The 15,420-nt window shown below is 37.0% G+C and overlaps 1 protein-coding gene across 4 annotated transcripts in view; it reads left to right on the top strand.

Annotated features, from left to right (window-relative positions):
- CCDC50 (coiled-coil domain containing 50) overlaps window positions 1–15,420 on the top strand; it is a 70,640-nt gene that overhangs the window by 43,097 nt on the left and 12,123 nt on the right. For 2 of the 4 annotated variants that reach the window (XM_036097496.2, XM_036097497.2), the window contains exons 5-10: window positions 1,736–1,853; window positions 2,166–2,231; window positions 6,118–6,645; window positions 13,256–13,371; window positions 14,023–14,067; window positions 14,177–14,281. In XM_036097496.2, coding sequence (XP_035953389.1) covers window positions 1,736–1,853; window positions 2,166–2,231; window positions 6,118–6,645; window positions 13,256–13,371; window positions 14,023–14,067; window positions 14,177–14,281 — 978 coding nt within the window. The remainder of the gene's footprint in view (window positions 1–1,735; window positions 1,854–2,165; window positions 2,232–6,117; window positions 6,646–13,255; window positions 13,372–14,022; window positions 14,068–14,176; window positions 14,282–15,420) is intronic. The other 2 variants (XM_036097498.2, XM_036097501.2) reach the window with 2 other exon arrangements.

Raw genomic sequence — 15,420 nt, 5'->3', positions numbered from 1 at the left:
ATTGGTAATGTGTGTGTATAAATAGATATGTGTGTGTGTGTGTATATATAATATGTAGATACAGATATGTACATATATCTATAGATATGTATGTATGTGTGTGTATATACATGTCCATATATATAGAGATGATTGAGTAGTTGATTGGTAGAAAGGTATGTATATCTTTCACAAAAATTTATGAGAAGCTTCCAGCATAGAAATCAGTTAAAGATACTATATTAATAGTATATTCGTAAGTTTGAATTTAGATATTCATTTAACATAAGGTCGGATTTGTAAGGCCATTTTGGTGAACATTAAAAGCTGAGTGTGTGGATAATCATTGCTGATTTACCTAGCTACGGCATCCATCATGTTTCTACACTGACATGAAAGTAATTGATTCATTCAGATGAATTTTCTTTGAAGTTTGCCTTCCAGTCTTAATATACTCTTCATTTGACTTATTTGGAAAATTGCAAAAGGGAGAGTAGTAATGAATTCTTGCTTCAAAATTTATATCAGCATCTAAGCACTTCTTGTATTCCTTATTATAAATATAAAGTAAGCACCTCAAACTACCTATGATTGTTATTTTTCACTGTTGCATATTTGTTTGGTCTTTAAGAATCTGGTGACACCTAGGGACCGTCTTTCCCAAAAAGTGTACATGGAACAAAGTTTATGTGCTGCTTTGTGGGTCTTTCATAGAAATAAGCTTCAGAGTCAGAACACTGTCACTCTCTAGCTCAAACCTTTAGTAACCCTTGATCCCTTACACTGTGGACTCCAGACTTGTTGAGATTATGTAAGGAGTGCCTGTGATCCAGTCTCAGACTGTTTTTCTAGCCTCACCTTTCTCTGTAACACCCCACCTCCTGTGTTCTAATGGACTGTTGGTTGTTGCCCATTAAAACATTCATATTTTTTCTGAGGTTGTTCTCCCTCCTTCTTTGCCTATTGGAATCCAGTTCAAAACCTAACGCAAATGCAAAGACTTGCACTAATTAACTTAAGCAGAAATAAGACTTGCCTCTTTTATACTCACATTGACATTTTTACTCTCTTATTGAGGCATTTATGATTTAATGGTATTGTAGTTATTTGCACATACCTTTGTTTTCATACGATGATGGTAATCTTTTGGGGGGCAGGATCAGAATGTTACTCATCACTCAGTAACTGCTAAAAACTTGCCTGGAGATGAAGCAAGTGGGAGACAGAAAGAATACTGTTTTCTCTTTTTTTCAGTTAAGACAGTGGTACTCTAATGCAAAGCTAAATCAAGGATCAGCTGAAGAATTCTTTTATAAAGTTTTAAAATTAAATTATACACACTATTTATAAAGTTGCAGAGATTACTGCACTCTTCTCCATCCAGACTTACTGAATCATCAGCTTGGAAAAAGGGCCCACAAATAAGTATTTTAGAAATTCTGTTGTATAACCAGCTTTAGGAATACTAGGTTTGTATGTCTCCAGATTGAATTAAATTTAAATTTCAGTTAAAAAAAAAAAAGCCTTTCTTGTTCATCTGGATCATGTGCCACTCCTGTTGAGCAGTTATGTATGGCATTTGAATAGCATGAGCTTAATGCCAGAAAGTCTGGAAAGCTATGGATAGAGCCCACAAAAGCTTGGCAATGGAATATCAAACCACTGACTTGTAGGGCTACTGGATGGAATCTGTTCCATTGTAAAAGATTTGTTCATTTTCTGGTAATATTGATTAGCATTCTCTCTGTACTTGCAGGACATAGCTCGCCTTTTGCAAGAAAAGGAGTTACAGGAAGAGAAAAAACGAAAGAAACACTTTCCAGAGCCCTCTGGATCCAGTGCTTATGGAGATAGTTACTATTATGAAAATGGAGGTAACAGTGGCTACATTATGATTTACTCTGTCCTTAGACTCAACCATAAGACACCCCTTTAAATTTGTCTGTAAAGTGACCTCAGGGCCCATGTGGATTTGTGGCCAAATACTCTCTGAATCTAATGAATTCATCTGTTCCTTAGTTGAATGACCAGAGCTATTTTTATGGCTCTTAAAACAACAGTGGTTTTGTAAGATTTGACATGCATTCTGTTGTGTTGTAGCCACTTGGAATGCTGTACTACATTCTAAGCACATAAACTGGGGTGTAGAAAATGGGGATGAGTCTCTGGGCTTGATCTTTCTCAAGGAGTCTGGGCAGAATGTCCGAAGCCGCAGAGTGCCACGAATAATGAAGATGGTACATCATACATCAGTTGGGTAACAAAGCTTCTTTCCATGCCTCTTGTGTTTCAAACATAGGCCAATGAGTATGTGTGCTGATGACAAAATTAAATTCAAAGATACTGTGTTCATTATTTGTCCTTGATGCTTCCTTGCTGTTTGATTGCCATACAGAAAAATTCCTGAGGGAGAGAAGTCCCTTCCGAATTTCTCTTCTCTCGTGTCTGCTCTTGCAGTGTGGTGGTGGTGATGGCATTGTCGTGGCAATTGTGGTGCCGGTGATTCTTTATCTTAAAAGTGTGTTGGGAAACGAGTATTTGCAAGTATTGGTCCATCTCTTTTAAAGATCTGTCAAAGGAAAGACATTTCTTACCTAGTATCAGTGTTTATTGTAGTTCAGCTTGGAGACCAGACTTAGAATAACAAGTAAGTAAAACCTAAAGCATCTTCTAGAGAGTAAAGATACTAAGGTCAGTGATTCCCAAGGCCCTTGTGAGCTAATTATCAATTACTTCTCTATAATTTCATTGGAAAAAGGAAGTAGGTATTTGTCTTTGATGAGTAGAATGAAAGGGATGCACATGTAGATGTTAGGATCATTATAGTTGAGTACAATCTTGCCCAGTCACGCTCTAAATTTATTGTTATCAGTAGAGCTCGGCTCTATTGCAGTTAATAAGCAGGTTGAGTCTCTATTTATTGTTTGTGCTCTTCTTCCATATGTAAAATGTTCAGCTCTTTTTTGAAAGACATTTTCCTTATGCTGGTTTTTCTAATGAAATCATGTATTACATCATTTAAAAAGAAAAAAAAAAATATTGCCATATATTTCTGTGCTAGAGACCAGAAGGTAAAGAGTTTATTCTTGAGCTTTAATTAAAAGCTTAGAAATGTGCTCTGGTGGTTTTCATTTGTTTTTATTTTTATTTCTGCTCTGGAATCATGTTCACTGCAAATAAAAGCAACTGTTTAAAACTATAAAGTCTATAAAAACATTAGGATGGCAAGTAATTAAGTATACTAAAGTATTAATTTGGCCTTCCTCTATTAAAACCTTCGACTGATTTCAATCGGGGCTCAAATCTGGTTGTTTTAACCAGAGTGATGTCATCCTCTAGGGCAGGAGACTATGTTAAGAATTCAGTGGTTTTTCAGGGACACCTTAAAGTAAAAAAAAAAAAATCGTGAAGTTGTGACCTCCTGAGCATATGCATATAAATATTAGAATTCCTCTTCAGTTGTGTTGTTGTTGAGAGTTTATAGATTGCTGAACATGTGTGATCCTCATTCATTTGCCTTTGAGTCAGACCGAGTTAAGTTCCATAGAAACCACATTATAATTCAGCTCTTATGCAGTGGTCTTTTCCCAACACATAGGGATATTATTTAATTGTGCTTCTCTATCTTTATGTATACTATAATTTTTGCCTTAATTACATAATAATTAAAGTAGATCATTATAGAAGTGGTTTTCTTTTTCGCTTTTATTTTACTTAAGCTTAAATCTTAAAAATGATCATTTATAGATTTTCTGCAAATTTGAAATTATCTAAAACATATGTCAGATTTATATCAGCTGAAAAGGTATGTCTTGTTCGTTTGTGAATCCATGTTTTTCTTTCAAAGCCATACCTGTATCATAGGCGTATTAGTAATTTTTTTTTAAGTCATGGTCTTTGGAGTCATAAGACCTTAGTTCAAGTTCCATGCCTTCCTTAGAACAATTGTAGTGTTGGGAAGTTACCTACTGTAATCACACTAAACCTTTTTCTCATCTATAAAATGGAGATTTTAAAAATACATCCTTCATGTGGATGTTGAGAAGGTCAAATAATGTAATTTTGGTGAGGACTTAAACTCTAAAGTACTGTTGTTTATGCATATATCAGTATTATGTATATAACAATATCTTGCATATCTATGCAAAAATCATCTTATTCTGAAAGACAAACATGGAAGCACACAGATAAAATGTGTATATATATGTATGTGTGCATATAAATATATATGCATTGGCTATAAGTAAGTTAATTATATTTGCCAAATAACTTCGTCCCAAGAAACATACAAGTCTCAGTCCTTAACTGGGTAGGGTTTCAAAGGATTCAAACAGATTCCCCAACCCAAGTCTTTTCTTTCCCAGGTTTAAAGATACCACAAATGAACTAGACAGCATATATTTTTTCCTGTCAACTTTGAAAATATAGTGACAGGTCTGTGCTAATTCTTGGAGCACACTTACCTAAAGTAGACGTACTAATATCAATTAACTTTTTAGAAAGAATTAAAAGCAACAACAAAACAATCATAGCCTCACATATCCATGTCAGAAATAAAGCCCTTCTTGTTTTTTGGGGGGCAGGAAGGCAGACTTCATTCATGCAGCTCTCTGTGGAACACTGGTATTAACACTAAACCATAGTTCCCCAGATGTGGTCATCGTTTAAGTAGCGAGTCAATATTATATTAATAATTCACAGCAGTAGTCAGTTGATTCTTTCTCAATTGTTAAGATATACTTAAAATAATAGTTTGGTAAAAGAATAGATACTTCTCTATCATAGAGAATAATTGTTCTGTTTCACTTTTATGTAAAAAATAAATTTAACAAAAATTCTGCAGATAATTTTGTAAACTTTTTAGAAGACAGATTTTAGTTTAGATGTCATCTTTGAAGCAGATTTCCTTTTCTTCTGGAAAGCTCGAGAGGAAACGATTTGAAGTTTTTGAGAACCCTTACGGCATCAATGATACATTTAGCACATATCTCCTCTTCCTCTGTTCCTTTATTCGATTAACAATAACAAACTTAAAAAAAATGAAACAAAACCCCTAAAAATTAAGAAAATGTATAGTTCATTATTTCTTCTGTATCCCATCAAATTGGGGTAGCTCTTTCAAATGCAGTTCAACTAGTGGGTAATTTCAACAGGGAATGTATCTTAGCTAACTTAGCAGTTTTCTGTGGAATTAGGATGTCTTTTTATTACAGAATGTACTTAGAAAATGTTAAAATAAATATGCCTTGCAAAGTGCATAGTAATATCCTTCCTTTGTTTTCATAGTATGCTCCTGCCTCAATGAGACCTAACAAAAGCACCACTCTATGTGCTATTTTGTGTTACATTTAGGGACTTGTATAGTTAGCACACACTGTATTTTTATACAAAGAATACAGTATCATTTTTTGAAATGAATGTAGGGGTGGAAGTGACTCCTTTAACCGTATTCTGTTATGGCATCCCTTTTTAATTTTTTCCTCTGCCAAAGTTAAGGAAGTTTGGGAGCAGAGTTATCTAAAGATAACAGAGTCATTTACTCAAAATTCTCTATTCCGTCCTTTTCCACATTGAACTGCACGGCGGGAGAGAGTAGGGAAATACTAAAATCTGGGTCATTTCTCCAAACTAAATGGAAATTAGCAACATTCTGATAGAGATTTATTGTCATTTCCAATAAGAATATTTGAAAGCCTCTTCCTGGAAAGCTTAGTTATCACCAGGCTTAGTTGTTCTCTGTTTTTAAGACTCCCTCAACCCCTATTTTCTCCCTAAAGTAGTTCCAAATTGGTATTATAAGTAGAATTTAACATTTAATGGCTGTGGTTTTTGTTATTGGCAAATATTAAAGTACTGTATTAACTCCCTGATCATAATCAAGCTCTTCTTTCAGATATATTTCATATAATTTTATTTTAGTCTTTTACGTTTTTGACTGGGTACCCAGAATCCTTCATGTATCCACGGACCATTCCAATAAATGCCTGTCCCCTCTTTTCAGTTTGTTAAGTGGAAAAAGTAGTCTTCTCCATTTTAAAATACATTAAACTTGGGCCCAGTCTTTCCTGTATAGTGAGTTCATACTCTCATTAAGTTAACCTGCATTTCTATTTTTCACATCCCTGCACTTCCACTCAGACCAGCCACAGTCAAGGAGGGCAAGGGAATTGGGTTCTGGAGTCTCAAGGTCATGTAGACTCCAAAGTGATGGAAACCATGTGAAGCAAAGGAACAAGAAACCCAAACATCCAGTGGAGAACTTGGAAGAACTAGAAGATCATTGTTCATCAGGGAGATTTCTCTCATCCTATAGCTTGGGCAAAGTGAGGGCCAACTCCCAAATTGACACTGAGCAGCGTGAAAGGAAACGGTCTGATCATGAGAGACTTCAGAGACCTCCGCTTCCCAAGATCAGTGGTGAGGTGTTTCTGAGCACTGGATTTGATGATGGGGAGGCTAACAGTATCCATCGAACTCGGAATTGGGAAAAACAGTCCAGACACCAAGACCAACTTTCACCCAAGTCTTCACAGAAAGCAGGGCTTCATTGCAAGGAAGCTGTATATGGGAGGGACCATGGGCAAGGTGAGCACAGAGAAAGGAGACACAGGCCCAGGACTCCTCCCTTCTCAGAGAGTGAGGAACAGCTCCAGCTCCATGACACAGGTAATGAAGGACAGTCACCTTGAAAGTCCTGGTATCATGTATATGCATACAAGCAAATGTATTTAATAAGCATCTTAAGCAACCTATTCTTTCTCTCTAGTTTGTACTCATGGCTTTAAAATAAATCCTGGAGCTAAATATTATAAAAGGTATCTACTTAATAACAAGTTTATACTAAGAGGAAAAATATTTGTACCTTTTTCCTGCTGCCTTCTAAGAAAATACACCAAAGGTCTTTTAGCCCCAGATTGCAGTGGAGGTGCCCACCCCAGATACAGTTCTTCATGTGCCAAGACCGTATACCAGAGAATCAGATACCAAATCAAAGCTCCTGAATTTCGGGTTGTAAGTCAGATGTGTTGACACTGTCTTCATAATATTTACCTAACTAGAAAACCAACAAGGCTGGAAATACTAGCTTTTCTTGGTCTCATCTTTCCCATTTGTAAAGTGAGAGATTGAATAGGCAGTCTCTTATAACAGCATATTTCTAATTGTGGGCCTTAGGCTATTTTTGTCAGAATCAGCTGGGCTGTTTTCTAAAGAGGCAGCTTTCTGGATCTCATATGATCATTTCTGTAGTTGCTCCTGGTGATTTGGACTTGTTTTAGACTCGTACTTAAAGTTGGAAGACCATTGCCTTAAGTTCCTTTCTAAGCTGTAACCATCTTTGACTCTAAGGCTGCAGTTGGTGTTCTGAAATGTCAGCATCGGGTATGTTCTTGGCATTTGTTTGGAAGGAGGTGAATGTTAGACTTGAGCCTCAAATTTCTGGCATCTTTGAGGTTTAACTCTGACATCCTTCATTGACACAGTAATGGTTCTCTCTGTTCTTACCTGGAAACTGCTGTGGTGATGTTTTCCTTGTGGCTCTACCACTCACTGTAAGTCGTAATTAGACCGTACTCCTCTCCCTGGTTCTACTTTACTCTTCCTGAAGTTTTACAGAGACACAACGGTTACTGGGGAGTACCATGGAGGCATCTGTTCTTATTTTCTTCCTTATCACTGCCCAGCCAACCTCTACTTCTGTGTTGCAGATTCAGGTTGATTCAGTTGGTTTCTTCTGTCATGTTATCTCTTCCTTTGATGTTAGTCACTTAAGTTATTAAAAGACTTGGTCATAAAGAAAATGAAATAAGTTCAGCAACCATATTGAGTATCTGCTGAAAATATTCCTGCCTCGGGCTTTATGTTTGGGGATAAATGCTTGGATCTGAGCCTCAGAGACATAAGTCAAACCAGAAAGTAGAATGAATGTAAACAAACAATTGCAAATTAGGTATACTTTGAACAAAGAGCTATGTGGGAGTAGAGGAGGCAGTGATATACTCTCTATAGTAAGTTATACTATCTGTATCCAAATGCAGAAAGACATGTTGGAGTCCTAACATGGGGGAGGGTTGCTCCTACCTCTACATTTCTGATTCTGTGATTCTGACTTTTTAAGTGTGCTCTGAGGGCCGGTTAATCTTTATGGCTTTTAGTTATACTTGAGGCTTTCTTAAACAGGCTTAGGAAGGGTAAAACTAATATGAAATGAAACACTGATTCACAACCCTCCTACTGGAATTGTGGGTAAACTCCCTCTTCCCTGCACCCCCCACAAGTAGTTTAGAAAACACTGTGGCTAGGCAGGTACCAAAATGTAGCTGCTAATCTGTCATTCTGTATTCAACTTTACAAATTTTACCTTCCTAGAGACCTGAGGCATTTGATTTTGTGACCCCCTAGAATAGAAGATTACTGGCAATCTTAAAATGCAATTATTAAATACTGGTGTTTATTCTTGTTTTTGTAAAAGCACAGTTTAACTTAAAGTTGTTAGCATAGGCCAAGGTTTTATTTAAGTTAGTAATGAACAAACTAGCAGGATGACAAAGAGCTAGTTCTAATGATTTGCATAGTCAGTTGAAAAAGGAATGCAAAATACAATTGCGAAATTAAATACAAGATTAGTTAACTTTCTAAAGGTCAGTAAAACCCTATCTCCTTGAGGGTAACTTTTCTAATGAGCTATTAAATCGTAACAGCTTATTACTTCCTGCAGGTTAACTTCTAGCCTCTCAGGGCCCTAAAACGTTTGTACCCTTCTGCTGTGACATTCCCCAAGCTTCAGACTGGCTTATTGAAAAAATATTCTTGCATGATATCCAAGAATCTATCAGTCCTCATTTTACCTTATCCCAAGTTTGGGATAGATGTGTCTTAAATATTAGTACTTGCTTATTCTGTGAGAATTTAAAGGTAAGCTTTATTTGTGTTTGTTGGGGGAGGTTCTTGTGTCCTTAAACTGGAGAATGATGAACAAAAGAAGACAAGCAAGGATTAGATTAAGAATTGAACGTGCAGGGGTGCCTGGGTGGCTCAGTCGGTTAAGTGTCCAACTCTTGATTTCGGCTCCAGTCATGATCTTAGGGTCATGAGATCGAGTCCTCTGCCGGGCTCTGTGCTGAGTGTGGAGCCTGCTTAGGATTCTCGCTCCCCCCTTCTCTCTGTCTCTAAAAGAAAAAACAAAAGAATTGAATGTGCAACCGTTAAGTATGGCTGCCCTGATCTTTTTTTTTTAAAGATTTTATTTATTTATTTGAAAGAGAGAGAGAGAGCAAGAGAGCAGGGTGGGGGACAGAGGGAGAAGCCGACTCCCCACTGAGCAGGGAGCCCGACTTGGGGCTCGATCCCTGGGATCATGACCTGAGCTGAAGGCAGCTGCTTAAACCAACTGAGCCACCCAGGTGGCCCTCACCTGATCTTCTGAAAGCTAGTTTTTGGATTGTTTAGGCTATTGAGATAAGAGCAGCCATTCTATTAATTTCCTTCAATTAACTGTACTTTAAAAATTTTTAAAGCATCTCTGTTTTCTATAATGTACAGCCTTCCAATGTAGTATCTGAAGTTCTTCTTACATACTTGCACGAGCTCTTTTTACCTCTGGTACAGAGCATACTGCATTTAGTGAGCAGTCCTGCCAGAAATCTAATATTGAGATTTTCTGCTTGTGAGACATGTAAATTCCAGTGATGTATCGATAGTTCAAATAAACTGTTTCCCCACTAGATATTTGGGACTTAGAGAGTATTACCTCAAATACTTACTCATTAACTATGCATTCATTCATTCATGCATTCATTCATTTATATTGAGGTATAGTTAACATACTATATTAATTTCAGCTATACAGCGTAATGATTCAGTATTTGTGTATGTTGCAAAATGTGTCACAGTAAATCTAGTTAACATCACCATATACAGGTACAAATATTTTTCTTGTGATGAGAACTTTTAAGATGTACTCTCCTAACAACTTTCAAATATGCAGTACATTATTATTAACTATAGTTACCATGCTTATTTATTTATAACTGGAAGTTTGTACCTTTTGACCCCCTTCACCCATTTTGCCCACTCCCTACCCTCTGCCTCTGGCAACTGTCAGTCTCTTCTATGTATCTATGAGTGCTTTTCTTTTTTTATTTTTTTTTATGATTCTCTATATAAGTGAGGTAGTAAGGTATTTGTTTCTCTCTAGCTGACTTAGTTCACTTAGCATAATGCCATCAGGGTCCCTCCATGTTGTTGCAAATGACAAGATGTCCTTTTTTATAACTGAATAATATTCCATTGTGTGTATAACATCTTCTTTATCCATTCATATGTTGATGGACCCTTAGGTTGTTCCCTTGTCTTAGCTTTTGTAAATAATGCTGCAGTGAGCATGGGGGTACGTATATCTTTTTGAGTTAGTGTTTTTGTTTCTTTCAGAAAAATACCCAAAAGTGGAATTGCCGGATCACATGGTAGTCCTATTTTTAATTTTCTGAGGAACCTCCGTACTGTTTTCCACAATGGCTGTTCCAATTTACATTCCCACCAACAGTGCACAAGGGTTCCCTTTTCTCTACATCCTCCCCAACACTCATTATTTCTTGTCTTTTTGATAATAGTCATTCTAACAGGTGCAAAGCGATACTTCATTGTGGTTTTGATTTGCATTTCCCTGATGATTAGTGATGTGGAGCACCTTTTCGTGTACCTGTTGCCATCTGTATGTCTTCTTTGGAAAAATATTTATTCAGAACGTCTGCCCATTTTTAAATCAGATTGTTTTTTGCTATTGAGTTGTATGAGTTCTTTATATATTTTGGATATTAACCTCTTATCAAATTTGTAAATATTTTCTCCCATTCCATAGGTTGTATTTTCCTTTTGTTAATGGTTTCCTTTGCTGGGTAGAAGTGTTTAAGTTTGGTGTATTCCCAGTTGTTTAGTTTTCCTCTTGTTGCCTTTACTTTGGTGTCAAATCCAAAAAAATCATTTCTAAGAGCTTATGTTGTCTTCTAAGTTTTATGCTTTCAGGTCTGTAATCCACTTGAGTTAATTTTTTTATATAGTGTAAGTCCAGTTTCATTCTTTTGCATGTAGCTGTCCAGTTTTCCCAGCACCATTTACTGAAGAGACTGTCTTTTCTCCATTGTATATTCTTGGCTTCTTTGTCATAGGTTAATTGAACATATATCCATGGATTTATTTCTGGGCTCTCTATTCTGTTCCATTGACCTATGTATAATTTTCTTTTAAACTGCCTGGAAGTGACAGTCTTATCACCCTGTCAAACCAATTAAGTCTGAATGTCTTCTAAGTGTCTTTGAAAGATACTAAAACAAAATATTTTCTCAGTGAATTCTGTGATGTAGAGTAAGAGTGGAGAAGGTTTAGTGTGTTGAAATCTGAGCACATCCCACTCTATTGTTTCTTTCACTGGTGGCAAAATGGAAGGAGTAAGGCCTAAGTGTGATCTTTCCTGTGAGACTCAGTGAAGCTTTGAGCTGCTTAAAGAAGTATCAGTTTCCTATAGATGGGAGAATAGTATCACAGCCTCTTTTCCACCGACTTTGTCCAATTTCCAGTTCCCTATCTAATTTCATTTATTTTCCCTGAAATACTGTTTTCTAGTTATGACCGAACTAATGATAATGATAACTCAGGGAGGTTTATATTTCATTTAAATATGGTCCACTCTTGGGAATATCTCTCTTTTTCCTGACTGTCCCAGACCACTCAGAAATCTGGATTAAAGCCAGCCCAGCCCAGCAATGTAAGAGTCAGTAGCTCTAGAGATGATGGGAAGTTGAAGTGGATTCTGTATTCTGAATAAACAGGTGCTAATAGGCCTAAAGCTAAGAAAGCCAGGTTTAATAGTCTGTATCTGTGGGGAAGACAGATGAGTCCGTGGCTTTTGGATTTACCACAGAGCTAGGTATAAAGCTCTATAAAGAGAGACTTCACCAGATAATTTAAATTTCTTCATGTGCCCAGAATTTAGTTGTATTTTTTTTCTTCCCTTTTGTCAGTGTAGTGAGGCATTTTGATAAAAATTGTTTTAATGTATGGTTATTCTGATGGCTATAATACAGTAAACCAGTAGTTTCAATGCCAATTTCAAGCAAGCATCAACTATTAGGATTTAAAACAATCAACCAAAGTACCAACGGCCGGATTTAAAACAATCAACCAAAGTACCGACAGCCAGATCTTATCCAGGCTACTCAAATTAGAATCCTTGAGGTTTGAGTCAAAGATTTTTATGTTTATTTAAAGCACCCCAAGTGAGTTTAATATATAGCTAGGGTTGACAACCACTGATACAAAGAAGTAGGCAATTAGGAGTAAATTTTCTTTCTCCCTTCAGTGGTTCATTTACTGGAAGTCACTATTCCAGATGGTTAATCTTGTTCATGGCATTAGAAATTTGTATTACTTCTGAATACAATACATTCACATTGTTGAATAATTGTAATTCATACAGGATACCAAGAGGGATATATCTGCAATTTTGAAATAAACATTAGCAGTTACCACTTGATTAAAAGTTATAAAAGGTATACATGTTGCTTATAACATTTCAAAGTAAAATGCCAAAATTTCCCATCAGTTCCCCATGTACCTTTTCCCTGAGAGGAATAGAAATCTAAGGTCATTCATTATGTTCTCTGGTATTTCCCTTATGTTATATCTTGCCTAAAATTTAGCTTTGAACTAATCAAAGCTGTAGGAAAGATCTAAAGCAAGTGGGTTTGTTGACCATCAGAGCAGAAGGTATGGTGGAGTCACTGGTCGGCTCACAGGGACTGTCACATAACTCCCAGGTGATACTGTTTCTGTTTCCTCTGAAGTAAAGTATGCAAGGCTGAGTTAAATAGAAGGAAGACCCTCATTTCATCCAGTCTTGACAGTTTAGCCTCTTTAAAGCTCCCAACTCTGTACCTTTCTTTACTCTATTTTTTATTTCAATGACTTCACCTTTTTTTTCACTTGCTGTTTTGCAAAAGCCTCACTTAGAGTTCATTGCGTGATTTTCTGCTGTTGAAGAAACTATGTGAAAGGCGAGTTTTTTGCCTGGCAGTTTTATGTGGGTAACTTTGTTTCAATGTGTGGATAATCTGCCTTGCCATTTCTATGCCTAGGGGAAAAATTATTTCAGGCGCACCCTACACTGAATTCTGTGGTGTTCGCAGTATTGTCAGTGGTAGATACTAAAGAAGAACTTCTTTAAGTTTTGCACCTTTTCAGAAAACAAGTGCAGTTGCCTCATTACATTGAGTTTTTCTAGGAATGAAGCCAAGAGGGATGAAAGAAGCTGTCTCTACTCCATCACAAGTGGCCCACAGAGATCAAGAATGGTATGATGCTGAAATTGCCAGAAAACTGCAAGAGGAGGAAATTTTGGTGAGCAAATTTTCATGCAAAAGTTTAGGTGATAATCACTAGGTTTTCTTGAATTGAATCATTCTTGAGATTATGTAATAGGCATAATGAACCTTTATGAGTTGAGAAGCTGATATCTTTTTTTATGGGTGGAAAAATCCACACAATGGGAATAGACTGTCCAGTTTTACTTACTGAGTAAGCATTAGCAACAGAATTCCATATCCCTCTCTCTCTGTTATTGAGTTCAGATAATCCTTTAGTAATCTGCTTTGGAATTTGATAAAAATAGCCCCTGCTCTGGCTGGTGAAAGTATACCAACTAAACTTCAGGGATGTTAACTACAACTGGTTTGAAATACCGGTTTATTTTTTGGAAGTTTTTTTTTTTTTCTAAGATTTTATTTATTTATTTGACAGAGACACAGTGAGAGAGAGAGAGAACACAAGCAGGGGGAGTGGGAGAGGGAGAAGCAGGCTTCCCCCCAAGAAGGGAGCCCGATGCGGGGCTCGATCCCAGGACCCTGGGATCATGACCTGAGCCGAAGGCAGATGCTTAATGACTGAGCCACCCAGGCCGCCCCTTTCTGGAAGATTTTTTAAAATGGACAGCACAAATGGACAGCACAGATTCTAATTAAATTACTCTTTTGTGTATTTTCTATACCCTAGGCTACCCAGGTGGACGTGAGAGCAGCTCAAGTAGCGCAGGATGAGGTGAGTTCATATGAGTTAATAAGTCTGTTTAGCCAGTACTCTTTAGAAATATCCCAGTAGTTTTTGCCCACAACTCTGCAGTCAGTGGTATTGACTGGATTTTGTTTAGGAAATCGCTAGACTTCTCATGGCTGAAGAAAAGAAAGCTTACAAGAAGGCCAAGGAGCGGGAGAAATCGTCTTTGGACAAAAGGAAGCATGACCCTGATTGGAAGGTAAGTTCTGTTTATTGTTTTTCTGATTTTTATAATAGGGACTTTGCTTTTAGGATAAGTTCTGCGACTGTATTTAGAGTCTACAAATTCTCTGTATTGCGTATATGAATCTAATTTGTAAAAGTGACTTCATTACAAAAAATCTTAATTCTTCAAAGTAACTGTGAAAAGATAACTGCTAAGATTGAAAACTCATTCCATTGATTTTAAGATCAGTTGAGGTGCAGGTGCCTCTGGTCATGAGTAATCTTAGTTTTACTAATATTTACCTTACAGGAGAATATAATGTTTTCACATGCTTTCCTGTTTCTCCAGTGGCCTTTTCTTTCTCTTTCTCCTTTCTCTGTGTGCTTATATTGTCCATCCATGATCACATACCCATTATTTCTCTTTCCTCTGACATCACTTGATCCATGGCAGACTGGTAGATACACCAGCAACCATTGCTTATGTCAGAGAGTAGGAACTGTCTAGCAAGAGCCTGGACTGTCGTCTTCCCCTCATTAATTAGGAACACTAGACAAAATAGTGACTGCAGTTTATTCTGCTGTAAAGTAATGTAATTATTGTACGTGGTGGTTGCAAGTCCAGTTTCACAGACTTTACTCTTTAGTTACTGTGTGCAGTGCACCACTCTGGACTTAACAGGGAAGGTCAAAGATATATTTTCCTCATAATACTGTATAATGTAGGAGGACAAACAGGACAGTGTAGACAGCTAACAAATACAAGGTCAAGCTGGCTGAAGAAAGCAGAGTAGAAGAAGAGCAGAGTTGCAGGGAGGAAGAATTCCTAAGGTAAAGGGTTTTCAGAGAGGGAGTTTGTACTAGGCCTGGGAGGATGCAGCTAGGCTGTGTATTCATGACATAGTGATGTTTAGCACTGTTCTCTCTTTCTCTCTCTCTCGAACAAATTCCTCCCTTGGGTCTCTGGTTCTGTCTCAGTTTCAGCACTGATTAGGAGGAAAAAGAGGACTTAGAAACCATGATAATAGCATTGCTCTACTGTTTCCTGCTGCTCAGTTATTCAGTTGTCAGTCTGAAAACAAATGAAAGCATTATTAATTATGTATAGGTCTCTCTTTCTTTTACCCTCTTAGTAATTCAGGATTTTTCTTAACAAATGTATTTCATTTCAGT

The sequence above is a fragment of the Halichoerus grypus genome, chromosome 1 (genome assembly GCF_964656455.1).
Source record: "Halichoerus grypus chromosome 1, mHalGry1.hap1.1, whole genome shotgun sequence".
In the NCBI taxonomy this organism is placed as follows: domain Eukaryota; kingdom Metazoa; phylum Chordata; class Mammalia; order Carnivora; family Phocidae; genus Halichoerus; species Halichoerus grypus.
This window is presented reverse-complemented; position numbering and strand designations above follow the sequence as displayed.